Source organism: Musa acuminata, chromosome BXJ2-10, assembly GCF_036884655.1.
Source record: "Musa acuminata AAA Group cultivar baxijiao chromosome BXJ2-10, Cavendish_Baxijiao_AAA, whole genome shotgun sequence".
In the NCBI taxonomy this organism is placed as follows: domain Eukaryota; kingdom Viridiplantae; phylum Streptophyta; class Magnoliopsida; order Zingiberales; family Musaceae; genus Musa; species Musa acuminata.
Genome location: NC_088347.1, coordinates 33,201,101 through 33,223,077, shown reverse-complemented (window position 1 = coordinate 33,223,077; position 21,977 = coordinate 33,201,101). Strand labels below are relative to the sequence as shown.

Here is a 21,977-nt window from a genome sequence, read left to right as displayed (position 1 = left end):
GTCGATGTGCTCCTGTGCCTCGACCGAGCGCACGAGGTCAAAGCTGAGGTGGTTGGGTGAGGGCCGATGACGTCGGCAAATGTCGAGTCTGCGTCAGTGCTTGCCTCCTCGAGCAGTGTGTCTACCTGACGTGCTGACGTGGCGCGTTGCCATTTTTGTCACTATCAATACTCGTTAGGACTTTTTATTCAATTTGGAGCCTTCATACAATGTTAATCTTGAGACGATAGAAAGATAGGGTGGAGATCTCAATCTTCCCAATATCATTTTTAACTAAACCCATAGGAGTTAATCAACCAGAACGATGAGAATAGAAGTTCCATAACACTCCATGTTCTTCTGTAGCACAAGCGAACAGAGATGAACAGGGCAAGGGTGAATGCTTCTTCTCTATACTATAAGGTACAAAAACAAGCATGTTCCTGGCAGAACCATGTACGTACTAACATACGCAAATCGATCCTTTATGGGCCTCACTTTTAGGAGCAGTCACTTCGACAACCAGTAAATCAAGATAAAAAATGTACAAACCGAGGCGACAAGGGAAAGAACAATAGTGTCCATCGACTTTTTCCTTCTAATTGCTGACAGAATATGATTTACCTGTGCAGGAGGTGCAACAAAATCATATAAGTTCAATGATTTTGTTCTCAATAAACAAGCTAACTCTGGATCAAGTCGAATGTCTAATCCACATACCGTAGGAAGTCTACTGCTAACGTTGCTCGTCTTTGTGCTGATGCCACCAAATGTCGTGCGCTGAAGAACAAGTGTCCCTAGTGTGGCTTGGGCTTGAGATATTACATTATCCATCTGTGAGATACCATAATAAACATTGTAAAACATTTCTTAAAGATTTATCATTTCACATACCAAAAGAAATATTTAGGATTATGGGTTATGAAAAAAGAAAAAGCATTTATCTGAATGTCATGAGTGATGTGGGTATGTCACATCATTGAAACACTCGATGATCATAGGTCTTATAATACATGCCTCACCACCACCACAATGGCCATTTGTTTGGATATAGTATCAATAAGCAATTCAATACCTCAAAACAACAACAGTACAGTGAAAATGTGCTGACCTCAGAAAATGCTAATTGCTTCTAATATGAAAATTATTTAATTTTGGATGATACGTATGAACAAACAAGAAACATTGCAAGAATCTTGACATGACAGTCAAATAAGAAACATCAGAAAATAAATCGACAAGATGACCAAATACTGGGTGGTACATCTGTCCAAACATATGAACATGTTTGTAAACATATATGTTTATATACATATAAACATTTATACAGTATATAGAGAGAGGAGGCAGGGGAAGGGGAGACAATCTGGTACCTGCCCTGAACTTCTACTTATAGCTGTGTGTTCTTTAAGCAAAGCTTGTTCAGCAGAATCTGCACCCTCTTCCAAGTCCGCTTTTGCCCTATCAAAATCCCTGAAGTCTAGAAGTGAAGAACGTTCTTGCTTTGCTCTGAGACTAGAGCGAAGGCGAAAAAACTCCTGGAAAACATGTCCAAGACAAGATTATTTTGCTTGCATATCTATGCACCAAATTCTGAACTTGTTTTAAGCTCTTAAACTAGTTCAAGGATATATTTCTAAAAAGTGAACTTTCACCGAACATCAGAAAACACGATAGTAGCATCTTGTACCTGAGTAAGGTCTTGCAGAATTTCTTTATGCCGTGTCAATGTATGAGAAATAATCTGTGAGCTACCAGAAGAAACCCAAGTTTGCATCTGCAAGTTGACTTGCTGGAGTTGCTTCAATAAATGTTCAATTCCAGATTCTAACTCATTTTCTGATCCATCAGGTTTTGTTGAAACCAATCTGCGATATGAACTCATCTGATCATCCAACTGAGTTTCAATCTTCCTCGCCTGCCAACAAGGACAAAAAAAGTACTGATCTAAACACTATAACGATGTTTTAACATGACAGGACATATGTACAATGTGTCTACTATGCTACCATAGAAATGACCTAGAAAGAACCACAATAATAGCACCAAAATATCCAATAAAAGCCATACAATGACACTGCAATAACCAACAATAAATTTAGGTTGATTGTCTGAGTAGAAGAGCATATTTCACAGCAGTATCATAACGGAGGAACAAAACTACCATGCTCATGGTATAGGTCAGCAGGTGCCATGCTAGAAAGTGTTGTCACATTGACAGTGGCAAGATATTTCTGGGTCAAATTTCTACGCATGTAAGTTCACACAAGGCCATGACAACCAGCACAGTATCATACCATGCCATGCTAGAAAGGGATCAAAATGTCACCATTCCACCAAACAGCAATCCCTGCAGAGGAATATCATCTTTGATTCATAAAGAGATATTCCGGCACACTTGTAATCTATTATTTACCTTAATAATTTTTTCTCACTGGTTAGGAAAGTAGTTTTTCTCTCAAAAAGTGGGAAGTCCAACCTGGTAATGTGATGAAACTGGGTCATTTGTACTCCTCCAATGCCTCCTTTTCATCTCTTCATGTTCTCTTTACCACTCCACACCATGATCTAATTCATGAATCCAAAGCATCCTTCCATCCTTGCTCTGATCAGAGATCAAATCACATGATTTTTTCAGCCATTCTCAATCTTTTCAAATCTATCATGGTGAAGAAAGCTATCTTAAGTGTTTAATCCAAAACAATCAACACCTAGATCATCTAGCACACAATTCCATCAAAAAAGACTTCATATGAACCGTTTAGGTTGGAAAACAATTGTTTCATCCAAAATCTTAAACGATTCAATCATCGAGCACACAGTTCCTCCAAATGGAGACATTATAGGAATTGCTAAAGTTGGAAGCTTTCCAGACTCGGGAAATGTCATATAATATCACTTCAGTTCTCATGCTATGTGAAGCATCAAAACTGTGGGTACCGCAAACACCAACCATCCACCACTGTAAGTAGTGTGTATACGTCTAACAACATCTCAACCCGATTTACAAGGATCTATGTCAAAACTGCAAAGGTTTGTTCTAGATCTTCATCGATCTTTACCAAATTCATGTAAATCTATATTGGATCCACGAGTACCAAACTTAGATCCAAGTGGATCCAACCAAATCCATGTAGATCTAAGTTAGACCTACACAGATCCAGCTTAAATTTCAAGTAAAAAACCAGAAGCACTTAGGTCTGGCAAAGTCTTCAATTGTCTTGGTGATTCAAGATATATGCTAATGTTTCCTTTACAAGGACAACAGCAACAACAAAATGTAATGTCCCAACTATACTCATCGGCAAAACGCACTTGTGTGAGCTTCTGTGCTTAAGAAGATATTTCTAGCTTAAGTAGAGGCAGCTTTACAATTCTTGAGCATAACAATTCGGCATGCACAAATATCATTAAATCTTCAACGCCAATGTGGATAAAGAAAACAGACCCAATCACAAAGGAAATATATTAACAAAATATAATGCTAATGATGTTGCAAGTAAATAAGGTCGGTAGTTTACGCGAAATGGCATAGTAATAAGATGTAATTCTTATTATGGCTAAGTTCTTACAGGTGCACATCAGATTATGTAGCATGTTTTCATAAGATGCTGGTTTATGTCGGTCATGTTTTAAGGGCGTTAATGTATTTCTTCCGTGATCTTGTGAGATGGTGCTTAAGATCTACCTCAAAAGTTCGAAATCAGAAGAAAGAGTCCTCCGTGCCTAACTCCATTGTATTTCACATAAACAACGCATACAAGATGCAATGATAGAAGGTTTCACCAATAAAAGGTAAGAAGGAGAGTTCTTTAACCAAATCAAAACGAATAGATAATAGATCTTAAGCCTTAGGGGAGATTCAACCTTGATCACATAAAAACGTAAATACCTCCTACGATTGCTAATTCACAACGATAATTCTGTGAGAAATCCAAATCCGACCAACCAAATTCCACCGCTTCATAATCAATATCACACAAATTTGGAAAATAGAAAGAAAAAGAAAGAGAAACGCGACAATCAGAACACAATTCACCATTCACATATCAGATCAACACAGAACCCATGAAAATAGGCACCAGGATCGGATGCTCCAAGAAGATCAAGAAAGACCAAAGATATATCTAGGGTTGGGGCGAAGCTAGCGCACCTGTTTCCGAAGGGCGTCCCACGAGGACGCCTCCATGCTCATCCACCCGCCCGCTGGCCGGTGATCGAACTCGGGATCGGTGCGGAGAAGGAGATTTGGGAGAAGGTGAGGTTGAGGAGGCATTTGCTTCCGGATTCGGCGACGTGCACTTTAATCATGGCAAGTCGGAGATCCATGGGCGAACGAGACATGTCAACCGACACCTCTCTCTCTTGCTCGGTTTAGTTGGTTCGGTTCGACTTCGGACTTCCGGAACCAGCGAGCAATACTATAATACCCTCTCAAAGTTACCCTCGAAACCTACGTGTCCCCCACAAAAGAGACGTTCTTTGGGGCCCCAAGAACTTTTCGTTTAGATTTGCAGGTAGCGTCAGTGGAAGGTGAAAACGTGTGATAAAAGTATATTTGATAACTCAGTTTGTGTAACATATGACTTGCTAATTGCCTTTTTGGATCTATTTTTTTTATATTTTTTTTCTAAAATTTGTTCAATTAATTGCACAATTATCTAAATAATTTTCTTTATCAACTAACTTTTAAACCGAGAAAAGATGTAGCATAAGAAGCGCCATTCACGGCACATGGTCTATATATATATATATATATGCTATTTGTTATTATGGTTGCATGTATCGAATGGGTTTCAAGTACAAAGGTGGAAATGAACATGAAAGAAAAAAGAAATGTAATACGAGTGCACGTAACTTGGGAGATGTTTCGGTTCTGTACACGTGTAAGCGAGCAACTGCTAGAAATAATGATTTGAAAGTATACAAAAGAGTACTGTTGATATTGTATAAGTGAAAACATACCAATGACCAAGGTTTATCGTATCGGACCGTACCGTCCGATATGAGCGGTACGTACTGGTTCGACAGGTCAACGATACGCGGATCGTCCTGTACCGATCTGCACAGAGCACTATAGCAGTGCACTATAGCACTGCTATAGTGCTCGGTACACTTGGGTGTATCGAGTAGTATATCGTACCATACCGATACTGAGTCTGGATCGAAATATCGATATAATACGGTATGACAGACCTTGCTAGTGATAATATATTCAACATGCAAAAGAGTATCTCTGAGGCCTTCTAAGCACCGGCTTTCTTCTGTAGATTATCCAGAGCTAGTACTGACTAAGAATGAATAAGTTTTATTGATCGAACCTATTGAGATCCATATGCAAAATTGGGATAAATATCCATTTCATTTGAAAGAAAAATTGGATTAAGGGTGAAGGCCCCCATCTAGTATGAGGTCAACTTCTACTCACTCATCTTGAACGACATGGTTCAAGAGGTCGCAACAGGAGGAAGGAAAAGCCAGAGTAAAAAGAAGAAGAAAAAAATGGAGATGGATCTCTGGCTATGGAGAAACACAACTTCTTGGAGACTAGTGTTTCCGATTTGATGATTCATTCTGGTACACATTGGAATGTGACTATGGCTATGGAGATGGATCAAAATTGCAACTAGGAAGGGGTGGGCGTATCCTAAGCTCAGTCGTGTTTTTTGCCACCGGCCAGGATGCGCGAGATCTGCAGCCCTCGGCTGAAGGCCTGGTTGAAGAGCAGCCTGGTCTGGAAGTCGGAGACGAAGGGGAACCAGGCGAGGACCGCGACCGGGGTGAAGATCACCAATCCCATCACGTACTCGTAGCCCCGACCCAAGGCCTTGACCGAGCCCCACAAGCCCACTCCCTTCACCAGCGGCCTCAGCGCCTGCGATATCTGCTCCAGTGACACCATCCCATGCCGGGGGTTTCGGCTATTAGTGTCCTTGCGCGAATGGCGAGGTAGCAGCAAAAGGTCCTACAAATGAGTGCTAGCTTTACCTGCAGCAGCGCCCATCCGGTAGGCATGAAGGCCAGGAGGCTGGCGAATATGTCGCCCACGGTTAGATGGAGCAGGGTGAAGAGGATGCCCAGGGTTCCGATGAAGCCGATGAAGAGGAACAGCTTGAGAAGCCGGAACATGAGCTGGAAATCTGCGCTAAACTTCTTCCTGCCCATCGATACCACCTGCACGCAGGAGTTCCGGTTCAGCGAAACTAGTCACCGAAAAAGATAATCCAACAGCAGAACTGACCTTGAGAATCAACATCACTGCGACGATCACCAGCCAGGAGAGTCCATACACCTGATCCATGGAAGAAGGTATGTTTAAAGAGTCTAGTGAAAGAGAAAAGACGATGGACCAGAGTGAGCTTGAAATGCTTACGATGATGCTGTTGTTGCCGTTGGCGACGTTCAGGTGATACACGATGCCGTACTGAAAAAGGAAGAAGCGCAGGGAGAGGACGATCTCCCAGAAACGCCCCAGGAACCCCGTGGACTGCAGGTGTTCTTGTTCTTCATCCCACCAGGATTCCCAGCTTTTGTTCGCCGGCACACCGATGCCTCCCCGGCTGTTGATCCATTTGGACCAATCGTCCCAGTCGTCCACTATCTTCTGCCACTCGAAGCCAGAGGGATTGAACAGGAACGGCGCGAACAACCACGTCCCCACTAGGAACCACATGGACGAAGTCAGGAGGAGGTAAGCGGTGGTATCAGTTGCCGCAACTCCATAAATCTGATACGCTATCAGCAGCACCATCAGCTCCACCCCTTTCACGAAATGGCTTCTGGAGTACATCCTGTAGTTCTCAGCGAACTTTACGTGCCGCACGACGAAGCCTCTACCGGTGGCTCGGTATTTTGCGCCGCCATGCAAGACTGTGCGTCCGAAGTAGTGCGACTTCGTCCCGAGGGAGAAGGTGAAGAAAACGGCGCAGAGTTGAAGCTGCATTATGATGAAGTCACCGAGGGCAGTTCGGAATCCTCTTTCGAGTCCGATCTCCATGACCATTGGCAAGGCCATCAGTAAACCTAACTGAACCATGGACTGTGATGCCATTGCTGACTCTAGCGCGTTGTTCCCTCTCATCCTTGCCTGCTTCATAATTGCACTCTCCAGCCCACTTAGTGACAAGTAGAGTCTTCCATATAAGTAGACATAGACTATGATTACAACCACCTGCATATTGGCCAAAGGATGACGAGAAGTATGAGCTTTATTCAAATTAATAATTACGTTGCTGTTAAAGAAATGAACTGCTTCTACCATATCCAAGGATATATTGGGTTGTTTATACGCTAGTAGATATGAGGGCAGAAAGAGAGGTTACCATTGAGCTGACGTAAAAGCCAACAGTCGTAAAGTAACAGGATAGCATACGGAAGAAGTCAAAGCGATGGCCCAAACGATAAATGTCTCGGCTAAGTATTTGCTCTCCGTTGCCACAAGCCACTTTTGTTTCAAAGAGTGAGATTTGGTTGAGTCCAACATCACGACCTTTTCCGACCTGGATGTACTCGTGATGTGTGATATTTCCACGTCTGAGAGTGGAGTTGAAGCCTGAGGGCGAGGAGCGGTGAGAGGTAGGATGAACAGATAAATTTATTGGAAGCAAGAGAAACAATTTGAGAGAAAAGTCACCAGCAAATATATCCTCGCTTAAATTGATCCCGCGAGATGCCTTGCTGATGCCGCCTCTAGTGATGTGAAAAATTCTATCAAACACATCCGGGTGACCGTAGTGAAACCGGACTCTGTCCAAATAGTCAGAAAAGCCAAGTCAGGAAGCAGATCAAATATTAGCACGCCATTACCAATCCGAGGAAAATTGGTCCAACCATCAAACAGTGTCTATCTATACCGAGAAAGAAAATCTTTTAAGAATAACCAGGTCGCATGAAAATAAATAACTTGAAAAAATTACTCACTTCAGTGGACTCGCAAGGACTCTTTGTCCTATTGTTACAAAACTGGTTTCTTGGTTTGACATAAACCACGCCAAAGAGGATACACTACAATGGAAATTTTGTTAATTCATGAACCAATATATCCATGTTATGGAACGAATAAATGTTATCTTCCTTCACCACTAATCAAGCAATTTTACCTTCCTGTGAAAATATGCTCACGTACACCGAGAATGGTAGGTTGACGAAGTCCATGGTCTTCATTGAATTCTTCCAGAAGGTTGCGCATTTTAAGTGCCTCTTCCAAATAGTTATCCTAAAAAAATCATAAGTTGTGAAATAATGATAAGCTAAAGCCAGATGAATCAGCATTTATTCCAGAATTTCTTCATTACTTGATTCATATCAATAGTCTGAAGAGCTTCGCCACGAGTAAAGATGATTGCATGGTTTTGATTTTCTGGTTTTCCTTCACCTATCTTTGCTGATCCTGGTAATTTTATACGGTATATTTCCTTAAAGAAGAAAATTACACGACATGTTAGTATTTCAGAATGTTGTTCCTAAAGAATATGAATTCAACACGAAATCTTTTTTTTTTACCTGGTCACGGTTGTCAACAGCTTTAACTAGCACAGAGTAGTAGACCTTGTGAACCTTTTCGCCATCTGTCTCCTCAACTTCATCAATGTATGCAACACGAAGAGAAGGATAGCTGCATTTGTATATATATATATTTTATTTTTAGGTCTTGTTTGAACTGCATGAAGTTTAATACTTCTTGAGGAGTCTATGTGAGGCATGGACAGAATAAGTTGCAATGTCCTCGTAACACACAAGTTTTCTACTTCTAGATTGATGAAAATGCGATTCAAACTGGATCCGACAGTAACATAATTATTGCATGCTTGAAATTAGTGGAGCTTTGTCAATATAAAATGTTGATATTGATGGAAAAAAATTATAGATATTATGCATGAGAAAGAAATTCCAAAGACTATATTAGCTTTGATTAAAACTGACTTACTTAACCATCAAGTTCAAAATGTCTGTCGCACGTCGATCTCCTGACTGTTTCTGGTGTCCGTAGATTTGGCAAGTGGCGACATATGTGAATTTCATGTCCGCCATGGCCTCAAGCTGCGCAGATAATGATCTTTGGCTCCTCTTTTCTTCCTCTGCTGGATCGGTAACTACTTTATATCCTTTTAATATCTCTGCATGTTCAAAAGATGACGAAAATTTAAGAGGAAATCTTACCAAAAGAAATATTACATTAAAGACCTGCATCAGATAAGAGCAAAATTAAAGAAAAGAACTACTCACCGCTTTCCTCAGCCATGTCAAGAAAAGCTTGAAGCTTCAAAGCTCTCCGATAGTACATCATACCCCTAACTGCACGACAGGTCAATATCAACAGCTGTAGAAAACGCTATTTAATAATGACAACTTGCAAGAAACATTTTACCAGTTCTACAAAGTGTCTGTCCCCTAAGAGAGGCCCAATGGCGGAGTTGTAGAACATTCTCCTCATTCGACCAAACCTCACTTTCTCGTTTGCAATTGATTCTCTCCATGAAGTTATTCCATTCGTCTAAACAGAAATTGCATTATATCCAATTAAAAATAACGAGGAATCAATTCATTAGCTATGAAGTAAGCTAGTTACAATGCATTATATCAAAAAAAGAAGCAAAGAATACAACCTGGATAGATCTTTTGCAGGTAAAATAAAATAGAGACACCATCTTCATTTTCCAAATCAAGATCATTTTTGGAAAATACAGTCTCCTCACTGTAGTAAGGGGTCATTACACTGCCAGCAATACAAATTACATGAGTATAATGGAATATGTATGAGAATTCACAAATTTATACACGTGCGTGATGATTCATCATAGGAAAATTACCTTAAGTACAAAATTACCATGAGTCATTTGCCACTTGCCCTAAAAACTGAAACAAGTGGTTGATTTCATCATGCGGTTTCCACCAACCATTTATATTTTGCATGATCTCTCAATTATTTCAAACTATATTGGTCACTGTTTCATATCTTTTAAGTTCCATGCATTAGGTTATTCAATGAATCCTATCTGATGAAAATCAATGATGTGCATTCCCAAATAGCTGCCAACAAAAGCAAACTAAAACAGAAAAAGCTTTCCATCTACAATTAGAAAAAGTCTTAATTTTTTAATGCCATTTGTTTTCTTATAATATTCCAAGATTTAGTAATTTGAGTTATTTATTTTTTTCTCATTCCCCTGAAAAGACAGCAGCATTCATGATATTACATCCAGGATATCAAATAAGACACTGGTATATACTATAAAATGAAGACATGAAAAGTCTGGTTGCTGTTTCTAAGAATTGAGAATCGAACCTGAATGATAACATTTTGTGGACTTTAGGTGCACGTGGCATTTCCATAAATAAGGAATTTGTAAAAAATGCTATCCTCCTACGAGCTTCAAGGTTTGTAGGCACATCTACTGCAGATTCTTTTACTGTCAATAGGATGTACAACCGCTTAATCTGAAAATATGGTAGATAATGAGTAGCTTTTCTTCAACTTAAGTTGTTTCAACTGAAAAAATAGAGAACATTAATACCCACCTGTTCTTCCCAATGAGCCGTAATTACGGGAGGAAATACTATTGCAGGTTTTGAACCTGTACCAGCGAAAAGTTGTCTTCGGGGTACCGAATCTTTATTACCGTGGCCAAGATCGACCAACTCACTGAGAGCAATATTTAATGACAAAAGTTAGAGGAATTCTATCTCCATAAAACGTTCACTAATCAAGCCATTCAGGAACAAGGTGTCATATGTCACCGACCGATTCTCATGAACCATCATGTCACGGGTGACAACTTCTAGCATGTCTTGCAGCAATAGCACAACTGTATCGCGCTTAGACGCATTACCCTCTTTCTACAATAAGGATTGCAAAGTATTTGTCATCCTCCTTACAGAGTAACAACAACTTGGAAGCACGCAGAGATATCTATTTGCATATTTTAGCTGGCAGTGTAACTTACCAAGATACCTAGAAGCTCCACAAACTTCTTACAAAGTGTTTGTAGAGCATTCACTCTGAAGTTGCTGAGAAATGCATTCTTTGCAATGCTAGCTTCAATTTCTTTAATAATGATGCCTATGATCCTGTTACAGAATGTGCAATGTAACGTTAATACGATCATGCACCAGATATAGATCAAGTTTGGAAGAAGGTATTCATTAATAGCATTGACCCAAGACACCTTTCTTTAAACAAGAGAGATTTAGTGAGGCAACCTTGGAATAAAGATTGATGTCAAGGTAGATAAGTTTAAGCATACAAAATTTATCAATTATAAGATGAATTGCTGCCTCAGAAAATAATCTATGACATACAATTGGACCAGCCATAAGCTTTCATGTATTTTTGGATTTCTACAAGTATGCAACATTACCATCTCCTAAACTCTCCTAAATGCCATGACAATCTTGGAAGAGTGCCCCTGATCCTGCAGTCATTGCACTCGATGAGCTAGGTTCATGGCTATAAAGGTTATGTGAATTCGCCTACAAGAAGCTTTCTTCTTGTTGTAGACTGATCCGCTCAGGGGCATATAGGAGCTATATGTTAACGAACAATGACGATAAAAGATATCTGACTTCTTGAGTTGTAGAATGTCCAATAAAATTTAAATAATCTTTGCTCTGTTATATTTCATAATACCTAAATTTGGAAAAAAAATCCCTTTTTCTGAAATATTAATAAAATAATCACCAACAGCTAAAGACTTTAATATGTAGTGATTGAATATGGACCATAACATGGATGCATAATTAAATTTCAAAAGGAAAATCTAGTTGGAGGAACAACAAATTTGTACCATACCTTTTCTCATTTTCTCCAATTACCAGAAGGTTAAGAATCAATTTAAAGGATTCATAGCATTCGATAACAGCACATTTCATATACTCATCCGCACAGATACGTTTCCAAAGATCAGAGTCCTTTGATTGAAATTGAGCAGCCATATCCAGTGCTATTGGTATCTGTCTCATATGTTGATGAATTAATAAAATATGAAACATCGACAGTAGCAAGAACTGAAGAAGCATCAAATGAGTGTTGATAAAGACCTTGCTAGCAAGAAGGAATGGTGGCCATTGAATTATGTTCAGGCTGGTATCTGATGAGTAAGGAACTAACAACAGATCCACCTCCCTGAAATAAAAAGAGCAGCAGTCTGAGTCTTCCAGGAAATTAATCAACACATATTGAATGAAAAACAAAGAATAATATAAGTCAGCTTATGGCCTTTCCTGTCACTTATTAGATCTTCTTCTCGGAAGCTACATATTACTTCATTCCATAGCTGAGCAAATTTTGCTGCTTCAGTTCTCTTGTTTGGAGAGACCTAAATTTTGCAAGGTGTTAGATGCGCAAGATTAAAATCTTATGTTGATGTACTAAACAGTTGCAGGAGAACCTCAGCAAAGCGCTTTGAGAAAGAGAATCCCTTGTTACGAGCTTTCTCAGATGGTACAAGATAAGTGTTGAAAGCTCCAGGCAAAGAGTAGAACCGCGATCTTAGCATGCCCAGTGTCCGTATCTGTAAGGAGATAGATGCAGGAGTTCAAATATCAGGAAAGAGTTGATTTCAGATTAAAAATGGGTTAATCACTACAATATCGACCATATATTGATTACCTAGGTGTAGGGAATTCGATATATAAGTTGTGGTATATGATTAAGTGACCGATTTATTAAATTATTAGTTTATTTTTCTTGATATTTGTTGTAATATTTAGGCATTCGGACAATAAGTCATACTTGAATTAGCTAGTTATTTTACGGTTATATATTAATTTTATGCAGAACGGAGCGTATTTAAGGCAGTAATACATTTTGCATTCTTAAGTAATGTTAGCTTGGACTATAACAAAATTCTCTATAATTTTTGAATTATTTTGGTATTATAATAATGGGTCCGCTAACTGATTAGTGCAATTTGTATTTTATATTTTCTTTTCAGATGGAGTTGACTTGTAGATTTGGTTTGTAAGCATGTGATATGACTGTTCTTATTAGGAAATTCCAATCCCTCAAATGTAGGTTGTAAGCATGTGCAGTAACTTAAACTGAATACTTGTGTCCTTATGAAGACTTCCTGATCTTGTGGATATATAAACACTATGGATAGTGAAATACTAAATTGTGGTAAGCAAGAGATTCCACATAGTTATAGTGGGAAACAAACCAACAGGAAATGACGTCTGACGGTTCCAGTAATGGCTACCATCCAAGTAAAATTTCTCATAGATGTAATGTCTTGTAGATATCGAACAAAATTAACAGTGTAAGCTATAAGAATGTCTGTATATCAAGATTAATACCTCTCCGAGTCGACCGAATGCTCCAGAAACACCTCCATATAAGGTGGAGAAAATTGCATACCATATTTGAGTGTCCATAAAGTAAACCTGAAAAAGATTTAAAGATGTCGTACGCATATCTTAAAGTAAAAAAATGACAAGCTTAGGCATACCAAAATCACAGGAGCCCACAGCGAGACAACAGCACCAAGATTTTCAGAAGCTGCATGAAACAGAAGCTCAACAGCTTGAACAATTTCAACTCAACGACTCTACAGAAACTGGAAAACGATAAGCATTATTACCATTAGGGAAAAATTCATGCCAGGCATACTGAATGTGGTGAACATTCATTATATCCTTTGTGGGTTTCACAAGAGGTTGTATCTGCCAGACAATAAAACATGTCAGGTGACAATGAATGCCTAAAATCAGATCTTTTTTTATACTATAATCAGTATACACAAAGGGATACACTACCTGCATGTAATAACTGAAGGCAAACTTGGAAGAAAACAGCAACACCCAGAACAATGTATACCTTAAAGTAAACAAACAGATCCAGGTAGCAGTTTCACACAAGCAAAAAGTGCCAGTATTTCAAAATTCAAAAGGCTATAATTTTTCCGGACAAACTTACTTGAAAAGTGCAAATTGACTTTCATGCATACCACGTCCAACATAAATTCTTGGCTGAAAAAAAATTACGGGCTTAGTTGATAAATAAGCACAACATAAAATAATAGCATAGTCCTTATACGTAACTTTACATACAGTACTCCAAAATTCACATCAACTGTCGTTACGAAAATATATGACAAAGAGAGTTGGCATGACATAAAGCTTTCATTGTGATCATGTATAGAATGATTTAATTGAAAATGCTATATCAGTATAGCATCTACCATACAGCACATCTTATGACCGGAGGATATTTAAACGGGATACCATGTCAATCAATAAGTCCTAACACATTTCATCACTAATGGAGTTGTGCCAATTGCATACATAACCTTAGATAGGAGTTTTCATCACATTGTTTAAATATGATATTTTTTAATTAAATTTTTTGTTATATTAAATATAACATTTACACAGATTCAACCTGAGACCTATCATAGTTTTAATGTATCTAAACATAGTTTTAATGTATTTTAGAGTAAAAGCTTTTGTAAATTGAAAATAGAATGAAATGCACCAGATCTTCGGAATATTTATATTCTTGCTATTTGCAGCAGATCTTCGGAATATTTTAGTGAGATCTCCAAACAATTTGCAGCAACTATTAAACACATGTTCTTGCTTTTTTGAGTAAAGCTCTTATGCAACTCAAGCAATAAATAGACAGAAAGCTGATAGCACAACTTTTATGTAAATCAAGCTACTTTTTTGTAGCTTAAACAGAGGGAAGACATAAAACTAAAATTAAACTAGAAATGAAAGAGAGGTGGTGTTGTACCTGGGACCACCATAACAGAAACCGGATAATATGCCAATCGGAATTCTCTATCCATCTTCGGAGCATAGGAAATACGAATAGGGCCACTGCTAGTAAGTTGGGGAGGAGGTACAAAACCACAGCCATAATATATAAAGGTGGCACCCCTCTTACTCGATGAAGCCAGTTTGCCAAATTGTTCAAAGGAAAATTTATCGTTGATGAGTCAATATAGAAAAAAGGAAGAATTATGGCCCATGCAAGACTAACTAATATTTTGAGTAAATTTCTCGAGACATCAGTAAATTTCCATCTGTGATAGCCAGGGAAATTTAGAACAAGATCCAGAACACCTGTAACGACAATGGGAACAGTGATATGATCTGAATAATTGAAAATGGGAGTATCATGATTGCAGATGAATAATAAAATAATAGCAGTGAAAACTTAAAACCAAGGATGTGTGGATTAGTGTGTCGGCATACCGATACTACACCAGCCAGTACATATTGGACCTATGTCGACCCCTTTGGATTTGGTCGAGGAATGGTACAAATCAAAGTTCAAAACCTGAAACCTTGCTTAAAATCATATAATTCATAATCATTTTATACATATTGAATCTGTACCGAACCGCCCAATAACCAATATGGATCTTAAAAGTTGCACTGATTTTTTTTATTATTTCTTATGCCGTTCAAATTAGTTTCATTGTATTTGTGTCGAAAATCTTGCATCACCTCCAGTTTTTGGAATGGAATGGAAAAAAAAACTGTTCCGAACAGTGTGCTAAGGTTCCGTTGCAAGCCTAGTGAATGTCATAGGAGGTTGCAAAAATCACCTAGTTAGACAACTGAATTTGCTCAATCTACAACATGCATGGACTTGCTGCCAAACCAATTTTAGGGAATACATCCATGATGAAGAGCACTTATATTAATCAGGAAAATATATATACAAGCAACAGAAGGCTCCCTAGTCCCCAGGATAGCAGACTATTTATATATCAAGCTGAATCCTTAGTTGCTATCTTTCTTATTAATATCCTCTAAAGAATTTTTTGAAACTTGGAAGAAACAAATCATATTTCAAATCTCAGAAACAGTGGTGATAATCCTGTTAGTGATTTTCACATGGTGCAAGTTAAGCTATTTTTGCTAACCGGTATCTCCTAACAATATTATATTTGGGGATCTAAAAGTACTGTTAACATGCCCATTAGATTAATCACATAACAATATTGAAAGTAAAAAAAAAAAATTGAGATTGATGACTTGATAAAGGTTCAGAAGAATTCATACTTTGGAGAAAGCGTAGAAGTGCTGCTGTGATGAAAATGCTAGAAACTTTATATAATATATCTTTTTGAAATATCTCTCTTAGGGGATATCCACTCCAGGCGATAATCATCATTGCCTGAATAAGTTTTAATATTCAATTATATTATATATAAATATAAATAATAATATATAACTATCATAATACCTGTAGTGCCAACATATAAAAGGTCCACATACGATCAAAACTTCGAAAAATATGCCAAAATGTTCTGGTCTCGACAAAATTAGATTTACCCGTCCTTCTATTAGAAACAATTTTAGATGAACTTTTGCCCTGTAATTAAATCTTTGTGAGATGCCAATCTATTTGTATAAATTAATTCAATTATTTTAACATGAGAAGATTCACATTATACCTCAACCATAGGCCTTGATTCACATATAGATTTAAAAAAATCTCCATCATCCCTCATAGGCCACCCCAACGAAAAGCAATCAATAGACCTGACAGTTACGTGATTAATCACAGAAAGACAAATAAAAATATCAAAGAATATATTACTATTACGTATTTATATAAATAAGATTCACAAACCAGAAGTATTCATTTAGATCATCATAATTGCACCAAGCTGAATGTGGGGCTTTTCCATTATTACTTTTCTTAGATTCCTGAAAAATAATATAACCATTTAGTTATTTAACCATTGACGATGAGACCACAATAACAATATGTTGTAATGTGGATTAATTATGAAATCGTTTTCATAATTGAAATTTGCATGGTTATTAACTATGTACAATCTATTTTTTTATCTCAATTAATAAAGAAGCATACCTTTTCAATCACATGATAAATTGGACTAATTACTTTCTTCAAGAAGGCTTCATCATCTCCCCCATATGAAGGTCTAATGTTCTCCCCCGTCACAACACTAACATTTCCCGCCAATAAGCCATGTAGCTCATATGCCATCTAACATTCATCAAGATTCATTTAAAAGAGAAATAATTTAAGAAATAACATAATTATGTCAATTGAAGTCAAAACGCAAGCATCTTCAAAACAAAGGTCTCACGTTATGGAATACATATGACAAGCATTCCGGCATAAAACGAATGTTAGCCGCTTCACCCCAGATAAGAAGGAATAGGCCCATATAGAGGATCTTCCTTTGCTGAATCTCTTGTGGTTGTGCATTTTGTGGAAGCCTAAAATTTAAAATGTTTAATAAGATTGCGTAAGCAATTAAAAGCAACCGCTGAACAAATGGAATCAAAATGGTTTACATAATAGTACCGTAAGCTATGTTTGCGTCCCAAGAATTTACACCATGTTTTGTAGTTCTTGAATATCTTATTCATAACTGCATCGACAGCTCGATCGTCCAGCTGTGCCAGGGAACTGATTTAGCTAAAGCCAAGACTTTATATGATAAAAAATAATTACAAAATGTAGCGAGAGAAGATAGATAAGTCTTCTATCTTGTAAACAAGAGATTGCTTTGATAACTTGTAAAACTCAAGGATGGATGAACAAACAAACTGTGCAAATGGCTAATAGTAAAGGCCAGAGGGTGACAATTTATGGAGAATTAGTGGTCTAGAATTCCACCATGAGAAGCCTAGATCATTTAAGAATTACAATTTAAACAAAATCGAATGAAAGACCGATAGACATGCAAGTGATTAATAACTAAGAAAATATAGCGCATTCCATTTGGTGACATGTAAATCATTAATTATGTAGACAACTTCGGTAAATTATAAAGTAAACAAGGATTGAGGTGCTGGCTACAGAATGGTACATGAAAAATCAGCATACTGTCATAGAACCAGCGTAATGACTGTTTGCTGCATCTGGTACCATTAAATAGGATTGACTTCTTCCACACGCAAATAGATGGCAATGCTAAGAATTTCCCATACAGAACAGACAATGGTCCGATGATAGGGCACAGGACACGGCACATCAATCCATGGAATAAACCATGCATTGGCTATCTTTATGGATGATGTAATCATTTTTACGTTGATATTCTCACGACTTTGACTTGAGGAAGACTTTAGCTATCTTAGTGGACACTTTATAATATGTTGCTAAGTCTAAATAACTTTGTAGAATCAGCAAAGCAGATTTAGGACATCACCAACAAACTAGACCAAATAAATCATTGTCAATGATCTTACTAAATGTAAGCTCTTCTGATGTCTATCTCCTCTAATAAGTTTTAACAAAATTGTTGAACCTGCTAGGTATATTGAATTCATCCATTTTTTATAATTAGGCTGCAAGTAGTTATTAAAAATTTCAATAAACTTAGTGAAGATGACCTGTTTCAAAGCACATCATAGAATGAGTTTTGCATGACAGAAAAAACATAAGACATTGATCTTAGAAAGAGATGTCCTAGTATCTAGAGTAATAAAATATGGTAAATATTAGAATTAAAATTTGGAAGGCAGTAATGAAAAACCACGATATAGAACCAAAAGAGACTGTTGTGCGTCCAATAAGATTTCATGGCCCATTTATGATGTCAAACGCTATGTAGAGAGGCAGATAAAACTAGCCTATATCATGCCATCATTTCAGTATAGAATGAAATTATATCAAAATATTGCCATCTTATTTAGATTCTCATTCAAAAAGAAAATTCCAGACATCTATTTTCTCCAACTACCCTATTATTGTTAAGAACAGTTATAATGAAGCATGTACATGCCTTGTGAAGTGGTTCGGGCTTGGGTGACAGCCTAACGTGAACATTGGCGAGGAGCAAAATCAAGTGTTCTCTTTGATTCCTCACACTGTCCCTCTGGAACAAAAAAGCATTAGCAACGGTAAATAATACAAAGTTCCTCGTAAAAGAAAAAGACAATGAATAGCTGCTCTTCTTTTTGAATGTTTTACCTGAAACCCAAACATGACCCTTAACCAATCAAGTAGATCCAAGTCTCCGGTTTTCTGTCTCTGCTGATCAAAAGAGGGAGGCCAACTCAAGCCTCGTGTATTCTTCAGGGCAGTTACAGCAGCTTTAATCTGTCAAAAGTTGAAGGTACATTAGAGATAATAGTTTCTTTAAATCTACCACAACAAAGCATCCTTTTCCAGCTGATTTAGCTCCGGGAGCATATTTCCAAGTAAGAAATGCATGTCACCTGAGTAGATTACCCCTGACATGGATACTTGAAAGAGGCAAGATGCCTGTAATACCATACCTCCTCAAGTTGCATTATACATTGTGAAGCACCAGCAGCGTCCAGGGGAAGGATGTTGTATGGGACATAAATTTCCGTCTTTTCTTGGACATCTTTGGCAGCAGCAATAATCTGTTCAAAGATCAAGATCAAGATCAAAACGGTTGTCGTGCGGCTATTGCAGAAGCGGTGTGAGAAAAGACGGTAAATAGGCTCCTCAATACATAGTCACAGAGACGAACCTCTGGAGCAACTTCTTCGACTTTTTCAGTTTTGTTAACAGCACAGAGGACTTCAAATAGTACACCGGCAGCTTGATAAGCTTTCCCAAGTTGAGCTCTGCCAGTGAGAGGAACAAACAACGATTGACTAAAAACCCAAGAATTCCAGTAGAATCATGAACAAACAGAAACGAAGTCAAAGCCAACTACCTATCTGCTTGCTCGCCCTGGTCCAGAGCACGGACGTAGTTCTCGTAGTATTGCTGATAGAAGCTCTCGATTTCTCTTGCATCACTCTTCTTCACCCTTTTAGAAAGACTCGGTGTATTGTCCTGGAATGTTGGAGCCAAATTATAACGATTGTCACAGGAAATTCAGATTCAATCAACTTGACAGTGACTATCAGCCTTTTATATTGGGAAAAAAACAAGAAATTAAATCCCTACAAAACGAGTTAGTTCATCGAAAATCGTTAGTTCTATTGCCTTTAACATAGAGCCATGATCGACACACAATTTTAATCGAAAAAATAGAATCATACGAGGGGTAGAGTAGTAGTCAGCATAAACTACCTAAGAAATCCAGGCACAAATGGAGACAAGGGTGTTGCTGCTTTAATATTAGCGAACAATTCAGAATCGAACCATTTCAAGTTCTAATAATATGATGGTTGATCTCCGCATAACGATTGAAACGAATCATCAAGAACCGAGGCATTCGCAACCAAGGACGAGGGATGGAGCGAGAATCTTACCCGCTCGAGGCGCTGGAGGAGGGAAGTCTTGAATTGGCGAACTCCGCGTCCGCTGGAGCTGGGATCGAGTCTGTGCGCCTTTTCGAACGCATAGAACCGGCCTGCGTTCCACCGCAAACAAAAACCGGCGTAAGAATATCAGATTTCTTCCAAGAAAGTTGAAAAGGAACCACCAGTTGTCAATCTTTGTTTAGGGTTTCCGGTTCGACTCCTGGTCGACCGCTTGTGTATGAGAGAGGGAGAGAGAGAGAGAGGACGTACAGAGGTAAGCGACGCGAGGACGCTCGGACTCGACCTCGGACGCAACACGGAGGATGGGGGCGATGCTGCCGAGCGACGACGGGACCACCTCGTTGTCGAAGACCTCCATGGAGAAGGTCGCCATTGCAGAGCCCCTTGTCGACAGCCGCCGCGACAGCACTTGCGGTCCCGTCATCGGCACCGCTGCTGCCGTTCCCGACGAAGACGCCGATGACCCTTCCGTCATTTTGCACTTGTTTCTCCTCTCAATATGCACGTATCAGCAGTAGCTCAGACATAGATAGATCAGAGAAGTAGCGGTTGAAACAAAGATAAAATTACTAGGTTTTCAAGGTAATGACGGCTGCCGGCCGTTCTTGGGATTTCCACCGCCCGATCGCCTGCAAAAACCCATTCAAGATTTGAAACGAGAGGATAACAAGAAAAGAGATCGGCTTCTACACGCGTATCAATGTAGATTTGAGGAGGAGGAGGAGAGGAGGGTTCACCTTTCGTTGCGGAAGAACGAGAGGCGGAAGGGCGACTAACGAGCGAGAGGGAGATGACAAGACGCAGAAAGAAAGTACGGGGGGAGAGAAATAACAGCGGGAAAGGCATCGAGAGGGGTCATTGGTCCGAGTTTGTTCCCTTCTTTTTGTCTCGACTAGCGGTGAGGAGGGGTCTTATTGCGCCCCGTCGGGACACGTGGGCCGATCCCACTGCGTGATACCGCGGGGTCCGCGGACTAGTCGCAGCAGGTGGCGCGGGAGCGGGTCCGCTTGGCCGTTGGGGTCGTTGTTGCGGTGGGCCCGTGTTGATGCACCCGACGTAGGAGGGTCGCCAACGGATCATTCGACGCGGGGGATCTGTTTCGTGTTTTCGGAAACTTCTTTATGGGTCCCACGACAACCCCACCGCAGACGTCCCGGGTCGAGTGCGGCTCTCTAGAGCACAGTGGGGTCCCCAGCTTTATTTCTTTCCCCGTTGAATTTGAGACAATTAAAAGCAATGGACGGTCATGATTAGACCAAGGTGAAACTGGGTTCAGATCCGCGTACGGGTAACGTTGGGTTGAGAGGGGAGCCCTCATAGTAGGCGCTGGGTCCGTTCAGCCCCCGTTGGGTGTGGCCCTACAGTGGTACTAATAGTCATAAAAAATTAAAAATAAAAATGATATGGATGGTTTTTTCATATGTTTTTTTTTCTTGATATTTTGTATCCTCTTCCGTTTTCCCTTTTTTTTTTTCTTCCTATTTTCTATTTTTTCCCATCTTTTCTTTATTTTTTCAAAAGAAACACAAATTTTTTTTCTAAGAAACAAAATTATATTAGCTAACTATAAAATTACAAAATGAGCTCCATCGATCAGAGCATTAAAAAATTGACCAACTGAGATGACCACTCTTCTCTTCAAAAAAAAAAAATGTAAAATATTTATAATCAAATTTTCTTATCACCCAAGAGCCTTGCATATGATTTGCTTTGGCATCTTCCGATTCAAAAGATAATATTTGACACGTTCGAGAATAAATTTTCTAACGGATCTCGTAACCTTATCGAGGATAATATTTGACATTCAAATTATACTCAAT

At 38.8% G+C, this 21,977-nt stretch overlaps 2 protein-coding genes across 3 annotated transcripts; both read right to left on the bottom strand.

The window, feature by feature from the left end:
• Positions 1 to 361: 361 nt before the first annotated feature.
• On the bottom strand, positions 362 to 4,317 carry LOC135585193 (Golgi SNAP receptor complex member 1-1-like). Of its 2 annotated transcripts, XM_065131054.1 has the most exons (6): positions 4,133 to 4,317; positions 2,459 to 2,584; positions 1,670 to 1,897; positions 1,353 to 1,517; positions 700 to 813; positions 362 to 603 (listed from the first exon to the last, which is right to left on the bottom strand). In XM_065131054.1, exons 2-6 carry the CDS (start codon positions 2,510 to 2,512, stop codon positions 490 to 492), a joined length of 675 nt encoding a protein of 224 aa, XP_064987126.1. In that variant the 5' UTR covers positions 2,513 to 2,584; positions 4,133 to 4,317; the 3' UTR covers positions 362 to 489. The 2 variants fall into 2 exon arrangements, with proteins under 2 accessions (XP_064987126.1, XP_064987125.1); XM_065131053.1 differs by lacking the exon at positions 2,459 to 2,584 and having other exon boundaries at positions 4,133 to 4,311.
• Positions 4,318 to 5,630: 1,313 nt separating this feature from the next.
• On the bottom strand, positions 5,631 to 20,670 carry LOC135626055 (callose synthase 5-like). The gene is made up of 42 exons (XM_065131244.1): positions 20,407 to 20,670; positions 20,146 to 20,246; positions 19,602 to 19,723; positions 19,413 to 19,509; positions 19,192 to 19,302; positions 18,884 to 19,012; positions 18,696 to 18,788; positions 17,270 to 17,361; positions 17,049 to 17,181; positions 16,808 to 16,945; positions 16,565 to 16,641; positions 16,386 to 16,473; positions 16,175 to 16,303; positions 15,991 to 16,105; positions 14,711 to 15,042; positions 13,892 to 13,944; positions 13,732 to 13,792; positions 13,557 to 13,638; positions 13,425 to 13,474; positions 13,273 to 13,359; positions 12,366 to 12,488; positions 12,187 to 12,293; positions 12,016 to 12,100; positions 11,768 to 11,928; positions 10,923 to 11,046; positions 10,721 to 10,815; positions 10,498 to 10,621; positions 10,265 to 10,416; positions 9,585 to 9,694; positions 9,347 to 9,472; positions 9,205 to 9,273; positions 8,906 to 9,095; positions 8,482 to 8,593; positions 8,274 to 8,393; positions 8,079 to 8,194; positions 7,900 to 7,983; positions 7,613 to 7,725; positions 7,302 to 7,531; positions 6,353 to 7,150; positions 6,221 to 6,271; positions 5,968 to 6,153; positions 5,631 to 5,863 (listed from the first exon to the last, which is right to left on the bottom strand). Exons 1-42 carry the CDS (start codon positions 20,630 to 20,632, stop codon positions 5,633 to 5,635), a joined length of 5,823 nt encoding a protein of 1,940 aa, XP_064987316.1. The 5' UTR covers positions 20,633 to 20,670; the 3' UTR covers positions 5,631 to 5,632.
• Positions 20,671 to 21,977: the final 1,307 nt, after the last annotated feature.

What these genes read in the sequence shown, in the direction of transcription:
- LOC135585193 (XM_065131053.1), bottom strand. Translation starts at nt 4,255, where the DNA reads ATGCCTCCTCAACCTCACCTTCTCCCAAATCTCCTTCTCCGCACCGAT. An exon ending in TAAGTAGAAGTTCAGGGCAG is followed by an intron (nt 814 to 1,352) that starts GTACCAGATTGT and finishes GGTATCTCACAG; the next exon opens with ATGGATAATGTAATATCTCA. An exon ending in TTAGCAGTAGACTTCCTACG is followed by an intron (nt 604 to 699) that starts GTATGTGGATTA and finishes CCTCCTGCACAG; the next exon opens with GTAAATCATATTCTGTCAGC.
- LOC135626055 (XM_065131244.1), bottom strand. Translation starts at nt 20,632, where the DNA reads ATGACGGAAGGGTCATCGGCGTCTTCGTCGGGAACGGCAGCAGCGGTG. An exon ending in GCATGAATTTTTCCCTAATG is followed by an intron (nt 13,475 to 13,556) that starts GTAATAATGCTT and finishes TGTTTCATGCAG; the next exon opens with CTTCTGAAAATCTTGGTGCT. An exon ending in CCGGATGGGCGCTGCTGCAG is followed by an intron (nt 5,864 to 5,967) that starts GTAAAGCTAGCA and finishes TCACTGGAGCAG; the next exon opens with ATATCGCAGGCGCTGAGGCC.